The 20,272-nt window shown below is 44.4% G+C and overlaps 1 protein-coding gene across 4 annotated transcripts in view; it reads right to left on the bottom strand.

The window, feature by feature from the left end:
- ablim3 (actin binding LIM protein family, member 3) overlaps window positions 1–20,272 on the bottom strand; it is a 67,879-nt gene that overhangs the window by 2,459 nt on the left and 45,148 nt on the right. For 2 of the 4 annotated variants that reach the window (XR_015764496.1, XM_088009729.1), the window contains exons 7-21: window positions 19,403–19,490; window positions 19,247–19,305; window positions 19,080–19,151; window positions 17,050–17,211; window positions 15,236–15,265; window positions 14,977–15,103; window positions 13,882–13,977; window positions 10,828–10,962; window positions 10,605–10,675; window positions 10,214–10,382; window positions 1,009–1,038; window positions 641–696; window positions 434–500; window positions 326–336; window positions 144–224 (exon numbers count right to left, since the gene is read on the bottom strand). Coding sequence is in view for 3 of the 4 variants with exons in the window: in XM_088009729.1 (XP_087865855.1) it covers window positions 144–224; window positions 326–336; window positions 434–500; window positions 641–696; window positions 1,009–1,038; window positions 10,214–10,382; window positions 10,605–10,675; window positions 10,828–10,962; window positions 13,882–13,977; window positions 14,977–15,103; window positions 15,236–15,265; window positions 17,050–17,211; window positions 19,080–19,151; window positions 19,247–19,305; window positions 19,403–19,490 (1,254 nt within the window). In the remaining variant the exon portion in view is untranslated. The remainder of the gene's footprint in view (window positions 1–143; window positions 225–325; window positions 337–433; window positions 501–640; window positions 697–1,008; window positions 1,039–10,213; window positions 10,383–10,604; window positions 10,676–10,827; window positions 10,963–13,881; window positions 13,978–14,976; window positions 15,104–15,235; window positions 15,266–17,049; window positions 17,212–19,079; window positions 19,152–19,246; window positions 19,306–19,402; window positions 19,491–20,272) is intronic. The other 2 variants (XM_088009730.1, XM_088009731.1) reach the window with 2 other exon arrangements.

Below are 20,272 nucleotides of genomic sequence, written 5' to 3'. Positions count from 1 at the left end.
GGCATAGTTTTACTAATTTAGAGTACAAATGACAAATAGAATAAAAAGCATTACTCTGATCATTTTACTACACCCTTCAAAATCTTGGACTATACCTTTAATTTTGCAGGCCAGTTCAATTTCACCTTCCCTGCATTACTTACTTCCAGTCTTGCTCTGTCGACGTCTTTAGGCAGCTTATTCCGCCCTCTGGTGGTGACAATGAGTGATTCATATGGATAAACCTGCGGAGAAGGAAAGTTATTTTAATCATTTCAGAAATCTGGGCTAAATAACTTTTGCATTATGTTTATGGAAGAAAATAAAAACAATTTTCTAACCGTACCTTATACTCAGCTGCAAGAAATGAGAAACAGATTAAAGAGATTAAAGGTTTGGGTTAATTGCTTCAATCTGACAAAGGCTCAGTGTTATAAAGTCCAATTAAAGTCACCTCTACTTCCCCAGTTGACCTCGCTGCCGTCGTCATACTGATACTGGTAGCAATCTGCGCTCTGAGGCTGCAGGTGCAAGGAAGGAAATTGCGATTAACAAAAATAATTGCTTTTGGGAATTCCCATGAAAAACACCTCATTAGCGTAAAAAAAAAAATAGGTGAAAACACGATTAAAATTAGCTCTGGAGTGCAATCTGATCTCACCCGCTGAATACCATTGCGCCTATATCCTGGTAGTGACGCTGACTTGCAGCCAAAATCTAAAGAATGGTCACAAAAACACACAATTAATGGATTAAAGCATTGTACACAAGTTAAATACTGGATTTGGCCAGGAGATGGCGATCACCACCAATAGTAAAAAAAAAAAAGAAAGAAAAAAGATCAAATTCCAGATGTGGGAACTGAGGCTTGGATGATTCAGTAGAAATTATTTATGAACCAACATGGGCTGAACAGCCACGAAACAAAGTATCGACAACAATAAAGAGAAAGCTAGCACCTTAAAGTATGTCACAGTTTGGTGTTTGGCAGAGCCTGAACACATTTTGACACAATGAAGATAAACTCACCACTATCAGCGCTGTACTGAGATCTTGGTGCTGTGGGACAAAGAGATCACACAATTATAATCTATATTAGCTATTCCAAGACAGACGGGACGAGTATCTGATTAGTCAGAGGCTCAGAAAAGACCATGAAATGTAGCTCTTTGGAGGCTCAGTGAGTAATGGAAACAACACACACACACACACGCACACACACACACACACACACCCACACGCACACACACACACACACACACACAAACAGATACATTGCTGAATATTTTTTGGGAGGATTTTTTGCTTCTTTCCACGTGCTGCAGCTCGTTTGGTTGCAAGCCTCCAGACCAGATCCAAAACCAGGCTCTGTTCAGTGGTTTTTCCCTCCCATGTGGAAAACAGCTTTAATGAGAGATCTTGGTGCCCATAAATAAAACAGGACATGGGGCTGGCAGCTGTGAAGGCAAGACAGTGTGATAAATACAAAGACAGAGAGATTTTTAATAAGTAGTCCACGGAGAGCAAACTTGTTTATGTGAAATGGCGTTGTATAAAAGGCTCTGATGTTTTTTTCTGTATTTTATTTTGTAATATTGGTTTAGAGGATATTTGGGAAGTGACGTAAGCCTGAGTTAGGTTGCCCTCATGAGCGTTAGCTCAATACTAACATAACTTCCGGGTCAGTTCACTGCATTTTTCCAACCGTGAGGCCGCATTCCCGGTGTAACACTGAGAAATGATGCTCCGAGTGTTAAGTTGATGACAGAAAGTAAGTTACTGCATTTAGCGTTCTATTTGTTCACTCTGGATTCAGTTATATGTGTATTTCAGCCGTATCTGTTACTGCTTTACATCGAGTTGTCGCGGCAAATAGAGTAATTAAGGGCATGCGCTGCCGGTTGCCGCCATTGTGTAGATTTTATCTGGCCACATGATGGCGCCAAAGTGCTTCTTATGTTAAATTCAGCTAAAAGACTGTCTGTGGGTTTTCACTGAGTTTGTATAAGTTGAACCTGTATTGCTGTAATATATTAGCCTAATGGCAATTTATTGTTATTGCAGACTGCTGGCAACACTGAGTATCAAGGCAGAATAAACCAGCTCACATCTACAAGTTTGGTCTCATGCTCTCCTTCCTGTATCCTGACCGATACACCGTCTTGTTGGCTGCAAATACCCACGAACCTAATCCACATTAACATTGGTCCTTCGAGCCGGATGCAGCTCTCAAGATGGAGCCAGACAGAGTGACACCTCCTGATGTGAGACCTAAGCGGCTGACACGCCGACCAAGCCGATTTGATGACTTCGAAGTTGAGTACACACATCATTCCATTAGGGAAATGCCACATTGGGAAACCCCACCGCCTCTTCCAAGACATGTGGAATACCACCCGCAGTATAGTAACGCACCATCTCACTACAGTGATAGTGATGGGACCTGCTATAACACTTCTCCTCGGCTGGAGAGAAGTGAACAAAGGAGGAACTTTAGAGACCTCTCACCTGAATTTCCCCCCTACAACCGACTGGAGTCCTCCATCCAACCACCTCATACAGAATTCAGAGCTTTACAGGTGGAAAGAAGGAAGCTACTTCAATCACAGGAAGTTCTACAGGAGGGCCTGAGAGAACTTAATGAAGCGAGGAGTGATATCAGAGCACTGATTGAAGCTGCTCACTCACTGAAGGAGGACATGGCTCAGCTGGCCGCCTCAAAATATACTATTCATCAGCCCCCTAAGAGCAGCTCAGAAAGGGTTTACACCACCACCACTAACACAAGGCCGATTAAAGATGAAGATGAGGAGGACTGGCCTGATCCACCTCCATGGCCTGAACCTGGTGAGGATCTGCACACAGAATTCTCCAAACTAAAGGTTGAAGAACAGCATTCAGATTATGGCTTACGGTACTACCCCCCGCCTAATACAGCATCTTTGTCCAGTAAATCCTTTCTACCGACACGGATCCCTCAGGCTCAGGATCATAGAAGAAACGTCTTCCATGCTCCGTCGCAACATTTTGAGCCATCTTCACGCTGGACAACAAATAATGCAGGTCTGCTGCAACCAAAGCCTGTTCCAGTTAACCCCTATACTCCAGGCACTGGGCCAGCGTGTGAGATGTCGAACTGGCACAATTCAGCTCCACCTCCTTCAGCTGAGTTGGTGTATAAGGGCCCCAAACCAACAATTCCAAAGTTCATTCATTCGGACCCTTCTGAGTTTGCCAGGCTCCGAATGGCCCTGGAGAACCTACTCCCTCCTAACGCAACTGAGCTCTTTAAGTATCAAATACTTGTGGACCATCTTAAGTTTGATGAAGCTCGGCTAATAGCCGACGCTTACCTGAACTCACCAAAGCCTTATACTGACACTATGGCTGCCCTCCATGATAAATTTGGACAACCACATCAGCTTGCCTTAAGGAAAATAGCAAGTGTCCTAGATGGCCCAGAAATAAAGCGAGGTGATATAGTAGCCTTCCAGAGGTTCTCTCTCCAGGTGCAATCACTAGTTGGTCTGTTGCAAACATTAGGACATGAGGGAGAAGTGGAACTGAACTGTGGCTCTCACGTTGCCCGTCTGACAAGCAAGCTCCCTCCAGAGCAAAGAGCTGACTTTCGTCGACAGCAGTTTAAACAACCTGGCACCACCTACACCCTGTATGACTTATCTGAATGGCTTCGTCATGAGTCATGGTGCCAAGGGTTTGATAGCCAAGATGGTGGGAAGGGTAGTAGAGAACGGACCTGCAGAAAGGCAGATGCCCATCCCTTCAAACAGACTGTAACAGTCCTACATAATGTGAAAGGACCCTCAGAACACACTTCCTTGCCACCAAAGGAGAGTAGAGCTAGAGGGAAGATTAAGAGCAAAGCCTATTGTGCCTACTGTGAGAGCACAGAACATTATTTCAGTCAATGTGATGGTGTAGCTAAGCTCTCCAAAGAAGAAATAAAGAACTGGATTCAAATCAACAAACGATGCTGGCGTTGTGCCCGAAACCACCTAGCTGCTCAGTGCACACTGAAGAAACCCTGCAGCCTTTGCCAAGGAAAACACCTGCTAGCTCTTCACGAGGTAAATGCCAGAACTGAAAGAAACGACATGGGTGTTGCTGCAAAGGAAGAAAGTTGCCTTACCAATTCAGCGTCAGGTTCCCTCTACTTAGATCGACATAGGGTCGGCCACCGTGTCCTGCTCAAGATTGTACCTGTGGTTCTAAGTCACGGGCAACGCACTTTAGATACCTTTGCAATCCTGGATGACGGTTCTGAGAGGACCATGCTTCTCCCGGCTGCTGCAAAAATCCTTGGTCTGGCGGGCACCCCCGAGGACCTTCCATTACGCACTGTACGCTACGATATTCAGATGCTACATGGACGTAATATATCTTTCAGTGTCTCTGCAGCTACCAATCCTGGGCTCCAACACAAGATTGAGGGAGCATTCACAGCTGACTGCCTCAACTTGGCTCATCATACATATCCTATTGATCAGCTACAGAGGAAGTATAAACACCTGCAAGGGATCCCAGTGCCTGCGTTGAAGCGAGCCGAGCCGCTACTCCTTATTGGCTCAGACCAGCCGCATCTGATAACCCCCATAGAACCGGTTCGGCTTGGCCCACCTGGCAGTCCAGCAGCTGTCCATACTCGGCTGGGGTGGACCCTTCAGGGGCCAAGTCTTTTGATGGGACGGCCAACCCAGCCTGCCTTATGCTTATTCACATCCTCCCAATCGGACGAGTTATTTAAGCATGTAGAGCGGCTCTGGCAGATGGATGCAGTACCTTACACATCTGAGAAGGATGTGACCCGGTCAAAGCAGGATCTTCAAGCTGTGGCTCTGCTCGAAGCTCAAACGGTTCGCATAATGGTGGATGGCGTGCTGAGGTATGCCACACCTCTCCTCCGCCATGCGCAGATGCCACAATTGAATGCACCTAAGGAATCTGTCATGGCCCTGCTTCGAAGCACAGAGAGACGCCTATTAAAGGATTCCCATCAGGCTGAAGCCTACAGAGCAGAAATGCAGAAGTTGATTCAATCTGGAGCTGTAAAAGAAGTAACACCAAGCATCTCATCAACAGAGAGCTGGTACATTCCCCATCATCTTGTCAGTCATAATGGGAAGAATCGCCTGGTTTTCAACTGCTCTCATAAATACCTTGGACAGTCCCTGAATCAGTTTCTGCTGCCTGGCCCCACACTTGGAGCCCCCTTACTAGGAGTCCTAGTCAGGTTCCGTGAATATCCCATAGCTGTGAGTGGAGACATCAAAGGGATGTTCCATCAAGTACTCCTCCTCCCGGAAGATCGTCCCCTATTGAAGTTCCTTTGGCGGGATCTAAAGGCGGATGAACCTCCTAAAATCTTTGAGTGGCAAGTCCTGCCCTTTGGGACAACCTCAAGCCCTTGCTGCGCAACATTCGCTCTGCTGCGTCATGTTACAGAACACACGCAGCCCGATGACAACCTAAGATTTTCCATTGAGAAGTGTTTCTACGTAGACAACTGTCTACAGAGCGTCGGTTCACCTAAAGAAGCCAAAATCCTTGTAGACAGACTGAGGGAACTGTTAAAATCAGCCGGCTTTGAGTTACGTCAGTGGGCTTGTAATGACCCCAATGTTGTGAGTCATTTGCCTCCCGAAGCGAGATCGCAAAGTCTGGATCTGTGGCTGGCAGAAGACAAATCCAACTCTTCAGAGACAACGCTCGGGCTCAGTTGGGACTGGAATACAGACACATTAGGCTATAAGCACAGACCTGTGTCCTATGAGATGCCAACTCTTCGAAACATCTACAGAGTACTAGCGACACAGTATGACCCTTTAGGCTATCTGTTGCCTTTCACTACCCGGGCCAAGCTCCTCCTTAGGCAGTTGTGGGATAAGAAGCATGATTGGGATGATTCAAACCTTCCATCCACACTCCTACAAGCTTGGAATGACTGGGAGGCAGAGCTTAAGTTTCTACCTCAGCTTACCTTCCCACGTGCTTACGCTCCTACCAAAGCCAACTTAAGAGAGGACAGCCGTGAAGTGCACATCTTCGCAGATGCATCTGAGAAAGCTTATGGAGCTGTGGCTTACATGAGGACTGAAGAGTGCAGTGGTCAGGTTTACCTCACCTTCATCCTAGCCCGTTCCCGTGTAGCTCCAAAACGGACCCTCTCTATCCCTCGCTTAGAGCTTTGTGGAGCTTTGGTGGCAGCACAGTTGAGCAGTATCCTGAAGAAAGAACTCACCTCGGCTATCAGAAGAACAGTCCTGTGGTCGGACTCGACAACTGTCCTCAACTGGTTGAGCTCACAGTCCTGTCGTTATAAAATCTTTGTTGGAGCCAGGATAGCTGAGATACAGGAGTTGACAGAAAACTGCACCTGGTGCTATGTAAGCTCCGAAAGTAATCCAGCGGATGACCTTACCAGGGGGAAGGCTCTGGCAGAACTCAAAGTGCCAAACAGGTGGTCAGATGGACCCCCCTTTCTGCTCCACAGTCCTGACACATGGCCAGAAAAGCCAAACTCTGAGCCCTTTAATGAGGAATCAGAGCTCCGAAAGACTGTATTCTGTGGAACAACAACCACCTCCGCACCTACCTGTCAGGATGGAATGGAGTACAAGTCATGGCAGGAGCTCTTGGATGCTATTGTTAAGGAACTTCAAGGGCAAACGCTATCAACTTCTCCACCTAATGCTGAGGAATATCAAGCTGCTGAACAGGTCATCCTTAGGCGAGCTCAACAGGAGTCGTTTCCAGAGGAGTGTCGTTTGCTTGCTGAAGCAAAACCTGTTCCACCCAGAAGTCGCTTACTTACCTTGGCACCTGAACTGGATACCTCAGGAGGCCTTATCAGAGTAGGAGGTCGATTACGACGTCTAGGAGGTCTTGATGGATCGACCCTGCATCCTATTGTCCTGGACCCGACTCACCCCTCCACTCGTCTTCTCATCCAGAAATATGACATCGATCTCCATCATCCAGGGCCTGAACGGGTCTTTGCAGAGATGCGGAGATCTTTCTGGATACTGCGTGGGAGAGAAGCGATACGGAAATACCAGCGCACCTGTCCTGAGTGCCAGCGTTGGAGGGCTCAACCCTCAGTTCCAAAGATGGCTGACCTTCCTGCCGCTCGGCTTAGGTTATATAAGCCAGCCTTTTACTCCACTGGTGTGGACTGTTTTGGGCCCATGATAGTGAAAATAGGAAGACGGCAGGAGAAACGCTGGGGAATCATTTTCAAGTGTCTGACAACTAGGGCAGTACACTTGGATCTCCTAAGTAGCCTGGAAGCAGATTCTTTCCTTATGGCCATGAGACGATTCATCGCCAGGAGAGGAAAGCCTGCAGAGCTGTGGTCTGACTGTGGGACCAATTTTAAGGGAGGGGATCGAGAACTCAGAGAAGCCTTTGCCAACATGTCAGAGACACTACAGGGACAGCTAGCCTCCCAGAAGATTAAGTTCCAGTTTAATCCCCCAGCAGCCCCACATTTTGGCGGAGTGTGGGAACGAGAGGTTCGTTCAGTGAAGTCAGCTCTCCGAACCTGTGTGGGTTCCCAACCTCTTCAGGAGGAGGTTCTTCTGACAGTTCTTCTGGAGGTGGAATCAATACTGAACTCAAAGCCTTTGGGCTATGTATCAACTGATGTGGCAGATGTGGACCCTGTGACTCCCAATAGTCTCCTCATGGGGCGGCCTGATGGATCTCTACCTCAAGTGGTCTACCCAGAGATAGAAACCCTCAGTCGAAGACGTTGGCGGCACTCACAGATTCTTGCCGATCACTTCTGGGCCAGGTTCATCAGAGAATACCTTCCTGGCTTACAGACGAGACACAAATGGCAATCAAACCCTCCTGAACTTCTGCAAAACGCAGTCGTTATGATTGTGGATCCCCAGTTGCCCCGAGCCTTATGGCCAATAGGTCACGTAATCAAGATTCATCGGAGCGCTGATGGACTTATCAGATCTGCGGATGTGAAAGTTAGTGAACATGTCTACACTAGGCCAGTTGCTCGGTTGGTCGTTTTACCAGCCGTGCCAGCTGAAGGAAAGGACACTGAGAAGAGCAGCCAGTCGCTCCCCCAAGACTAATAAAGCCTTTTATGTTTAGCAAATGTGTAACCACATTTGGGGGCGGCTGTATAAAAGGCTCTGATGTTTTTTTCTGTATTTTATTTTGTAATATTGGTTTAGAGGATATTTGGGAAGTGACGTAAGCCTGAGTTAGGTTGCCCTCATGAGCGTTAGCTCAATACTAACATAACTTCCGGGTCAGTTCACTGCATTTTTCCAACCGTGAGGCCGCATTCCCGGTGTAACACTGAGAAATGATGCTCCGAGTGTTAAGTTGATGACAGAAAGTAAGTTACTGCATTTAGCGTTCTATTTGTTCACTCTGGATTCAGTTATATGTGTATTTCAGCCGTATCTGTTACTGCTTTACATCGAGTTGTCGCGGCAAATAGAGTAATTAAGGGCATGCGCTGCCGGTTGCCGCCATTGTGTAGATTTTATCTGGCCACATGATGGCGCCAAAGTGCTTCTTATGTTAAATTCAGCTAAAAGACTGTCTGTGGGTTTTCACTGAGTTTGTATAAGTTGAACCTGTATTGCTGTAATATATTAGCCTAATGGCAATTTATTGTTATTGCAGACTGCTGGCAACACTGAGTATCAAGGCAGAATAAACCAGCTCACATCTACAAGTTTGGTCTCATGCTCTCCTTCCTGTATCCTGACCGATACACCGTCTTGTTGGCTGCAAATACCCACGAACCTAATCCACATTAACAGGCGTAAAAGAGGGAAGAAAGTATTTCGGTCGTACAAAAGGCAAACTGGTATCAGAATGTGAGAAGATAAGTAGGAGTGTGCAGGATCCCCGAAGCTTGGATTAAAATTTAAAATAAATCGCTTCAGATCTACCATTCGTGAATATCTTAAAGGGTATATATATCACAATCTTTACAAATGTATTTTCTATTGTGTTTCATCTCATAACTCACAATAGTTCTATTAGTTTCCGTGATAAAATTGATATATATATATATATATATATATATATATATATATATATATATATAAAGCATGGGGCTGGGGGAAAGCGAGATCACAGCCAGAAGTTGCTAAGGAGTGATTATGTCGCACATCGAAAACAAAACACGAGCATTGATGCAAAACACAGCGAAGGGAATGAACCACTTACAAAGATGAAAGTAGTGATGGCAAAGTCTGCAGGCTGAATTCCAGTTTTCAAAGTGAATATTATTTTGTGTAATTTGCGCAGTAATGAACAGGAAGTCGATAGAAATGCTGTACGAGTGGAGCGGCTGAGAGACCCAACAAACCGGTACTCTATGGAAGGATTTAAAAGGCCTCTATGGTGAGCGCAGTCAGAGATTAGAAGGAAAGTTAAAGGCCGCCCAGCCACCTCAGTGGTCTGGCTGTTTATTCCTGCCAAAGGAATCTAGAACCAGAGGAATGGACTCTGTTGTGTCCATGTCCCTCAGGTTTTTCTTGTTACTTTCCAGACAATCCAAGACTCCACTTGTTTCATAATACCAGGCCAAAAGGTGTTCGCAGCAGAGGCTATGGTTCTGGTGGGCGACAAGCAACAATCTATAACTGTGTTTATGGATTGACTTCCTGCACTGACGATCTTTGTAGCGTGGCCACACATTCACCTACTGGTGTGCTTCTTTTTGTCAAGAAAAAGAAAGGAAGGAAGATCATCATATATGGTAATATCCTTCTATTTTAGCAGGTGTGACACACCTGTTTTAAGTGGGGTTTTTTCTGCTTTTCTAAAACTAATTGAAAGGCAGGCTGTTATTTATTTATGCATCATAGTGTCGAGATATTTTTTAGTTTTCTTCTCAATACCATAATAATACATGCATTTTAACATACGCTGCGCTCAGACAATCGAGCTATTCTTACTTCGCTACTCTTCCATCTTCCCCCCCTCACCGCCGACGCCAGCGATGACCCTGTGTCACCAACCGCGCTGCCCTCCACCTACAGCCCACTGACAACAGATTTATTTTGAAGCTCATAAAACGCTGTTGTTCAAATGCGTTCGTGCACAGGGTAGGGGCGAGGCGGAACAGCAGCCGCGCCCAGAGCTGCAAGTGATCGTGAACTTTAAGACGGAGAGTGGAAGGGGAGCCAGTGGTAAGGGGGGGGGGGGCGTAGAAGGGCGGGGTTGTCCTCACAGCCGTTGATGGTGTTGTTGTACGCCGTCGTGCCGTAGCCCGTCGTGTTCAGCGTTTCCTTGCTCCCGCAACGAGAATTCCTCGCGCTGCCCCAGGGGTCGTTGTCATAGGAACCAGATCTCGCTTTCATCTCCTCCTTGAGGATCATCCGTCCGATGCCACTCCCAATCTTTAAAGGAAAGAGAGTGGAGGCGGGGGGCGGGAGAAAATGAGAAGACAAGGAAGATTTTTAACTCCTTAAATACAAGAAGTGATTTTTGGTGTCATAATAAAAAAAAATAAAAAAAAATGCTGTTTTTTTATTTTTATTTTTTTTGCTTCTTCACAGAGGAGAACTGTCACTTTAATCACTTTCTGAAGAAAGGGAGAGAGAAAACAGTGGAGCTCTCACTCTTTGAAGACCCTGACTCCAACTCTCTTCATCTCCTCCCGTCGAGAAGCGTCGCCGTGGCGCCCGGTAGGCTGAGAGAGACAGAGAGAGAGAAATGACATAAAAGAGATTTCCCTTATATGAAAATGTAGCTCAGAGTAAAGAAAACAGCAACAGCAAAGTGAGCGAGTGAAGAAAATAATAAAATAAAAAACGAATAAGAAGCAGCTTGACAGCTCTTTACCTCTCGGGGAGCTGGTGTAGGGATAATAGTCCGACTCAGACTGCGTGTATGGCTCTGGAGAGTAGGTGGACAGGCTGGAGAATCGGAGGATATCCTCACTCGTTCTGCTTTTAGTGGCTGATTCCGCATGATTGTCTGGAACAAACAGAAGAAAAAAAAAAAGCATACAGTTAAAAGTCATTCATATATGTAACCATCACCTGACACTAAATACCATTTAACAGCTTCATTCTTAATAATACCTTGTCAGATTATGATGGCAAACCTCTAAATCGCGCACTCTGAAGAGCTTTAAAGCTGATCGATTTTTACTGCAGTTCGACAATGTTTTACTGCGATTCAGAGAAAAATCTAACCTGTCGTTCAAGTAAATTTAATCAGTACAAGGAAAACAAGCCCACGGGGTAAGAGATGCTCTGCTGTGGTTAACAACTGGCATGACGTCCTCGTCCACATTCATGCTTTCTTTTGTGCCACACCCATGAAACAGAAAGAATAAATCTTAGTCTAGTTAAAGTGCCAATAGTGTTTGTCAAACTCTGCGCATTACGTTTGTGTTGGTGGTACAGAAAGCAATTTTCTTGTCTAGACTAAGTGCGATGTTCGAGAGAAACGGTCACAAATTACTGAATAAAACTTATGGACATTAAAAACATACATAAACTGAAAAACTACCATTTTATTCCATAGGAGTTTTTAGACGTGCTAATATGTGCGGCTCTGAGGATTTTGTAAATAAAAATACGCCAAATGGAGACTCTCGAGTTAACGATTGAGTTCGCTCATGCACTCTGTGACTACATTGAACAGATAGTCACGAATGAATTAAAGAAAAATGATTGCTTTATTCACCTTGCTCTCAGTCTGGAAAGCTTTTCCAGCATTTTAGCATAAATCACTTTCAAACAGACGGCTTTACTGGGATAAAAAAAAAAAAAAAAAAAAAGGCAGGGTATACATTGCTGGTGTAATTTTACACTACATTTTCCCAGTTGTCACATGCGCCGTTTTCACCGTCAGCGGAGATCAATACTTTCAGCCAATGGCAGCAGGACAACAAGTTGGATTAAAAATGGGTTCAGTTACAGCTTAGCCCGAAGCTCACAGTCGTCTTGCAAGCACCACAACGCCATGACACCGACGCCGCTCTGCACTCGAGCGCAGTCGATGGATGTAAATGGGCGATAACGCATGCACTGTAATGCCACATAGATCACTCTTCATTCTGCCACCCATTAGCCACACCAGCCCCCGATCCATGACCAATCAAATACCTGCGTGCATGACAAACGATGCTACGCTCGTCTTCACGACACATTCAACTGAACGCCAACAGACACGTGGGCACGCAGAGGCACACACACACACACGCACACACACACCCACACACACACACACAAATCATCCATCCACTGAGACTTGAGTTAAACAGCGAGAGGAGGGGGATACTTACAGAGGCAAGGTCACCGCGCAAAGTGGAGCAGAGGGTGGAGGGAAGTGAATAAAAGTGATTGGATGCAATAAAAAAAGAAGGCAAAAAGAAAAGGGAAACATTATTGGAGCATCCCTGAGGGAGGTGTGAGAATGTGACAGCTTTGCTCGGATGAGCACAAAGCCGGGAAGGCTTTCCACGCGGCTTTTTTTTTGCATCATGTGCTGCAAGCCGGCTAAATGATTCATTCATTACTGGCCTTGATGTAAAAAAACAAAAATGAATAGGAAAATCAGATTTAAGGTCTAAATCTGTGAAGATCTGAATTTAGAGAATTAAATAATGAATGTCACTTAAGCAGACCATAAAGGACACTTAGGTTTGATAACACGAGGTGAAGGGTTACAGGTTTTTTTGAAAAATTCTTACTTCCAATGAAAACATTTTGACCAGTGATGAAATAATCTTTCAAGCTGAGGCACATAGACGACGTCTATTCACGGGTCGACACGCTAACTGACCCACAGCATGGACGAGCATGCAGGACAAGGGTGGAGATGAACCGTCGTCAGTCTGCAGATCCCGTGACTCTCAGCTGAAAAAGCCTTTTGGAGCGCAGTGTGACGAGAGGACAGCGAATCTTTTAATTATGCGCTGAAGCATGCTATACAGATGGCGGAGTAGCATTCGGGTTTAATGATTTGTGAAAAATGGCTAAAAAGCATCTTGTGTTAACCACGCCAGGGTGCCAGTTGGATAAACGACGGCACAAATGCACGGCTAGGATCGCCAACATGTCTGCCGGCTGGGAAATACAGTAAATGGGCCAAAACAAGTTGCTTTTCTAATTCGGTTTTGCACTGTTCTCTGTTTGGCTCCGTTCTGTTCTCGGAGGACTGGGCCTGAGCAAAACATCTTCCTTCATTCTCATCCCTCTCTCCACTTTACTTTCCTGTCGAGAACTCGTCATGGACTGTGTGCAGAAGTAGGATCATGATGTTTCTGGCATGCACATGAAACACAGCTCTTCCACATTTAGCTACTGCCACAAATGCAAATGATACCACAGATCTTTTTTTCCCCTCAGCTCCGAGAACAAACTCAGCAAGCGCGTTTCTGCGCTTCTGAATTCTCGCTGCAAAGCGGGGGTTACACGCTACGCCGATGCCGAGGAGGAGCATCGGGGGGTGGAGCCGAAGAGGAGCACGACCACGGCACGACTAAACTGACAGGAACGGGGAGGGTAGGCCGAGGCGGGACCGAACTAAACTGTACCCGTTCTCTTATAGATGGGCGGCTTCCTGTAGATGTTGGGATCCCCTGTGGCTGAGGAGAGAAACAGGAGACGGAGAGGTGAAACGTGAAGGAGCGTCAAAGAGAGAGGCTGTGAATCTCTACTGGGTTTGTGGGGTGGAAGGTAGAAGGGAGGGAAATGAACGAACAAGAATTTGTTGCAAAGAAACACAACTCAGTCATATTTTGCCACAGGCACAACATCAACAGTCAGAATGCTTTGGCGTTAGCCAACCGCGACTGATGGCATTCGCTGAAAAGAAAGGAAAAGGAAAAAGTTGAGAGTGGTGGCGGCTGCAGTGGGGGGCGGGGCAAACGTGAAGGCCTACCTGGAACATGAAAATGTTTAGGGGGCTGGTTTGTGGTGGGTGTGCTTGATCGCCCCTCTTGGCCATAACAGGGTGAACTCCTGCCACTCTCAGAGCCTGTAGCCAGCCACAGCCAGTCAGAGTAAAGGAGACATGAGCATGAGGAAAAAGGTGTTGACACATGCGAATGAGATGCGCTCAGATATTTGTCAACATTCGCAAATGGGCAAGAATAACTTTTCCACTTGTGTAATGCAAAGTACTATTGAGCTTGTTTACAGAGCAGCTTTCCAATTGCAGGATCAACGGCGCCACTGCACAAGTGTAAGAGTAACATGAAATGTCAGGAGAGGAGCAAGTCCAGCAAATGAAGCAGCCAAACAAGTACAGCAACATTCTGTTGTCGGGAGGTAAGCTATGCTGTCCCCATTAGCATCACTTAGGGCTTTTGTAACTACCGACAAGGCATGTTGATGGTAAAATCATGGAAATAGGGAGTACATGGGCAGTTTCTGAAATTCTACAGTATTAGCAACTACACAGCTCCTATAAAACATTCATACCCTTGAACTGTTTTTGTTTTTCGTCAATTTCCAACCACAGACATCGCTGCATTTATAGGGATTTTATGTGACAGGCCAACGTGACTGACTAATTTGACCATTTTGTCTTTGCCCAAGTTCAGTCAGGCTGAATGAGGAACATCTGTAAGTCCTGTTACAGATTCTGCATTTTATTTAGGTCGCTACTTTGGACTGTACATGAATATGCGCCGATTTAAACAACTCTATAGTACCTCTGACTATCCATTTTGGAGTTATTCTCATGCAGGAATGCAAAACTCTGATGCATTTTGAAGCCTCTAGAAGCTTTTCTTTGACTGGCATCCAGTGTTTAGCTCTTTCCGTCCCATTAAACTGGACCAGCTTCCCTGTCCTTTGCTGAAGAAAAGCATCCCCAAAGAATGGTGCTGCCACCATAATTCCTGGTCTGTCACATAAATTCCCAATAAAATTAATTTAAGTTTGTGGTTAAGACCTAAAAAAAAATACTTTTGACAACAGATATTGTAAAAACAACAAGAAAACAATTTGAGTTACACACTACTTTTCTTACCAGGGTAGACAAAGTGCTGTGGAGAGCGAGGCATGATGGGTGACATGCCTTGACGACTGTAAGTCGGGGAGTCAATATAACCTGGAATGGGGCATCGGAGCTGCTTTGCATCCGGATGGTCATAATCCTGCAACGACAAATAAATTATGTATCAACTCATAGGGGTGTAAGAATAAAGAACAACAAACCACAGAAACTCTGACAATGGTTTACTTATTGGAACCCGCTCTTCCACTTGATTCAAACCAAAAACGCTTACCTGAGAATACGGAGAGAGATTTCCAAGGGACTGTGGAACCAATGGAGACAGACAGTAACATTTTAGACTCAAATGTAAATAAAACGAACATTAGGCTGTGCATTAAAGGCTAAAAGGAAAAAAAAGTCAGTAAAAGAGGGTAAAAATTTGGAATTCATACCAAAACAAAAAATGTTTTTCAAACAATAGCATACTTTCATGTGGTCGGTATATAAAGTTGGGCTAACCTCTGTTACTCATATAATTGATTTAAAAAAAATCTACAGTTTTCTTAAAAACCCAAGTGTTTTAAGAAGCAGTCAGAGCTGCTGCTGCAAACCAGAGATCACAAAACCGAAAAAGAAAAAAAAAAGGTTAAAATGCTACCTCTAAAAAAAAGATACATTACAGGATGAATCATCAACAAGTCATATCAAAACACATTAAAAACATGATGATGTTTGCCTAACCTCTCGGCCTCTGCTTCAGATGAAAACATAATCCGATGAGCCGTGAAGAAGTTATTTATGGAGAAGTGAAGCTGCATGTGTGAGGCACTGGATCTCAAACATCTTTCAAAAAGTCCAGTTTTTGTGGTGTAAAGCTATTAGACCATCATTAACCTTTCAGGACTTACAGAAACTTCACTCTAATATATATACAGTAAAGAAAAAAGAACCGAGTTCATTACTTATTATTTATCACGAACTAAAGCTAATAAACACAACAGGCGTCTTTTGACAATTGCATCTTTTGAAAGTGAAATGTAACTTTGCCAGACCTTAAGGCAATTCTCCCAAAAACTTTTAGAATATTTTAGCCAAACCAGGACATTTTTATTGAAAGAAAATGCTTCTGCTCTATAGCTGGACAAAAATATGCAAGAAACTGTTGTGACATGTAGTAATAATTTGTACAGCTCCCTCCTGATTGCCTGTTTGTTTTTTGTCTTCCTCCCAGATAAGTTTCAGTCTTGTGTTTTCATCACTTTTGGAGAAACATCCAGTCTTTGTAAAGTTACGATTGTCCCCTTGTCCTGACAAATACCTTTGTACAAGTTCTTTTAAACCCTGGGTTTAGCTAGAGGATGCAAATGATTAAATGTCAGGATAATCTTTCTCAGGAAGCTGAAGTTTACTTCAACTTAATTCAAGTGGTTATAAATGTGTAGTGTGTGTACCCAAAAATACCAAATGATGAAACTGAACCAAAAGGTGTAGAAAAAAAAAATCAAACAAACAAGGAAACAAACAAAATAAAACATTTGTCAAATATGCAAGCAGGTTTTCCAGGTTATTTACTTAAACACATTTCATTTGTTTTTCAGGTTATGTGTCCAATAACACAATTTGTCATGATCTTGAATCCACTGTGTTTCCTATTTATAAAGGATAAAGCTAATCTCGTTTCAGGTGGAATATCAGTGACTGTCAGGAAAAAAAGAAAAAAAAACCTGCAGCATTTGGAGCATCACTGCTGAGCGAATCAGGTTCGACACTATCAGAGTGCTAATGTCGACAATGTAATGCTGATGAAATAAAATCCCTTTTTCTTTCTGCACTTTGAAGTTACCCAGTTTTCAAGCAGATTTTAACAAATGATCAGTCTGGGATGTGGTATCGGTACATCCAATGGCTAAAGACAGTCATATAAATTGATGAAGCATTTTGTGGTCATTCATCTACTAATAAATATAGTTATAATATTTAAAACGTCATGTTTTGCCAAATAAAAACCGATCTAAACCACTTGCAGAAATGTTTGCTGCTTAAAAATGGAAAATAGACGGGAACAACACGATGGTTCATTAGACAGCAAGTGTGTGGCAGCAGTACCTCCACATAGGAGAAAGTGTCTAGCCTTTCATCAGAGGTGTATCTGTGGAATGGCTGGTATGAGGAGGATATGAGATCTGGCTGCTGGACCTCATATATGGCCTTGACCTTTGGCAGGGCAGCAAGGTCCTTATAATCAAAGATCTCATTCTCCACTCTGGCCTGGAGAGAGGACACACACACACCCACCGACCACAGACAGAGACAGCAGCGACAAGACAAGACGGTCAACCACACGGACAACGAATGGTCACACGTTGCGACTCGAGCTCCGGTGGCGGCGAGGAGCAACGAAAGCTGATGGAGCATGCACAAGCCAAAAAAAAAAAAAAAAGAAAGAAAGAAAGAAAAAAAACAGACAAGCTCATGCACACAGCAGAGCTTGGCAGAGCTGCGAGCTGTTGACCGCAGGGAGCTGGGCTTTTGTCGGAAATAAGGACGGAGAAGCACAGACAGTCACAAGCAGGAGGAAGGAGGGGAGAGGGAGAGGAGACAGTACGCACGACACGCTTGCTTACACTGCGATTCTCCATCATCCATCACCTTAAACAGAAAGGTCATCGATTATGTGAGAGGAGCAGAGTAAGGAAGGGCAGGGAGCAGTGAGCCCTGCACGCATGCAGACGAGCGCCGACATGCAAATGTAGCTGTCACATAGAGCAGCGCTCAGCAGAGTGCCAAGCAGCAGGCTGATGGACCTGGTCCAACTCTGAGCTCTGCGCAGTGACAACGGTTACATTTACTGCTTTCTGCACATCTGTATATCCGCTCAGCTCTTGTTAAACATCGTAAATTACTTTCACTCTATGTTACATAGATGACTAAATATATATCTTCAGTGACCGGGAAAGTTCTAACTGTTTTTCACTTGCTAACCCCACTTAGCTTCACACTAGCAATCGTTTTTCTATACGCTCAAGGGAGTTTTTTATCGCCTTTCCAAAGTTTTCACACCCATTTGAGTCATTTGCAACCTGAAATTCCAGCTCGTTGTATTAGGGTTTAGTGTGACACACACCAACAGAACGTAGCGCATGATTGTGAAGTGGCAAAACAGAAATGGTTTTCAAACTCTTAATATAGAAAGACCTAAAAAAAAAAAGAGTTTGTGGTCCAGTCACATGAGACTTAAATATAACTTCCTGACTCGTAAAATACCATTGTAGATGACAACTTTTATGTCATCTCCACTGTTAAATATGATGGTGAAAGCATCAAGTTGTGGGGAGGCTTTTCTTTACATTGGCTCAGGAAGATGACCAAAAGCCAGACAGACCCAAAAACAAAGTAATTCTGGAAGAAGAATTGTTAGAGACTGCAAAAATATTTGAGTTGGTTGGCAGAAGTTCATTTTCCAGCTGGACAACAACCAAGTTTGTACTGAGGAGAACTGAGCACAAACTTTTAAATAGACAAAAAAATATATACATTGAAATTTGTTATGATGTGAAAGATAAAGAAAAATGTTAAAGGGCATGAAAACTTCTACAAGGCATTGGGAATCTCTGAAACTCTGGCAATAAGGGATAAACTTCCTTTTATTGCCTAACAGAGTTAAACTCAACTCAGATTCCCTTACTTCTCATAATGGAAGGACTTTCTGGACTAAACGTAACACTAAAACACTGTTCTGCCTCGGGAACTCTCTGATCTCAAATCAAACCTTAGCACAGCTGAAATAAAATTTAAAAAAAATTTTTTTTAAAAACTAGCTCACGATGCTAAATGCTTTAGAGAAGACTTTGACAAAGTGTAAGACTTGGATCTCGGATGATAAAACAAGCAAAGGGATCAAAAGTGTTGCGTTTCCCACTGTAACACCAAGCAGCTTCACAAGACACTTAAACCATAATCAGATGAGGTAAGACACAGACAGGTGAACAGGCCAAGGGAGTAAAGGGGCCTTGTGATTCAGTGCTTAAAGATCCAACTTTCATGGTTGAATGCTGTTTCTGGGGTGCCGAATGAACTTAAATATGGCTTATATGTGGAATAGTGACTGGAAGCTGGGAGATGCATTGGTTACTTACACATATAACTCTGCTGGGAGAACCTATGGAGGATCCTGGCGGTGAGATGGAGGTCTCCGACAGGCGTCTGTGCTGTGAGGAAAACGCCAGACGAAGAAAGATGAGGACGCCAAGTCAAGTCACATTTTTATCTATCCGAAGCTTTTCGGCGAAAGCACCCAGCTCACCCTGAGTCTTCGCTCCGCCCTTGCGGCCTGCTTGCATAACGGGTGCCACACCTCGCAACCTGACGACAAGGAGGAAAGCATGCCGCACGTTCATCTACTCTGGTTATTTCTGAGTGAGCATGCCAGCTTCTTGTGCTGATGCAGTCGGAGATTCACCTGTCAGGTACATCTCTTCCCCTTCTTTGAACATCGTGTTGCAGCGGGCACATCGAGCGCACGTCGGATGGTAATGTTTCCCTCCTGCCTGAGAGAAAGAGGAGTGACTGAGCATAAATTATCATAACGAAGTACCTCACGGACTAAGGGGGTTAATCTGCAAGATGTTGAACCGTCTCGTGCCGGACATCGTCTCCGTATGTTTTCCCAGAGTGCGTCACCTGACCTCCAGCGACCTCGTTGTGTTGAGACATTGCTGGAAAGCCTCGTGCCGTTTCGTGCTGCAGTCACACCCAAGGAGCAAATTCAAAACTAACAAAACGTAGCGCCTAAAGTTTGGCACGTGCACAAGCAGTAGTTAATAAAACAACCTTTCCCTGGAGTTAAAGTTGCATTTATTTAAACTGTAAATGAACTGTATATGCAAATATTGTACATATTTTTCTTTTTAACAATAGCTTCCCTTCAGCCATTCTTCCATGAAGGGTAAACTTGTGGAGTCAAAGCTAATCTGAGGATCTCGGCAATCTTTCCAAAGTTATGACGGACCTCTTGGTTGTTTATATATATATATATCATTGCTTACCTCGTCCAACCCCACAGTTTAGGTGGCCGTCATGTCGTAGTAAACATGTCCTTAGACCAACTACATGTTTTTCCATTTTTGGTTGAAGAATCGAACAGTCCTCTGTGAGATGCCCAAACCATGATCCGACCCGTCTACTTTTATTACCTGGTATTCATAAAGCTTCATGAACTAATGTTCTCCAAGAAACGTCTGAGGCCATTACAGAAAAAAAAAGTTGCATTTATATTGAGACTAAGTTCAACTCAAGCAGTTTGACCTGTTGGGTCAGACGGCGGTGAAAA

This window comes from Poecilia mexicana, unplaced genomic scaffold (genome assembly GCF_051168715.1).
Source record: "Poecilia mexicana isolate PSO_F unplaced genomic scaffold, ASM5116871v1 scaffold_10, whole genome shotgun sequence".
NCBI lineage: Eukaryota > Metazoa > Chordata > Actinopteri > Cyprinodontiformes > Poeciliidae > Poecilia > Poecilia mexicana.
The sequence above is the reverse complement of the archived record's forward strand: the minus strand, read 5'-3'. Positions and strand labels throughout refer to the sequence as shown.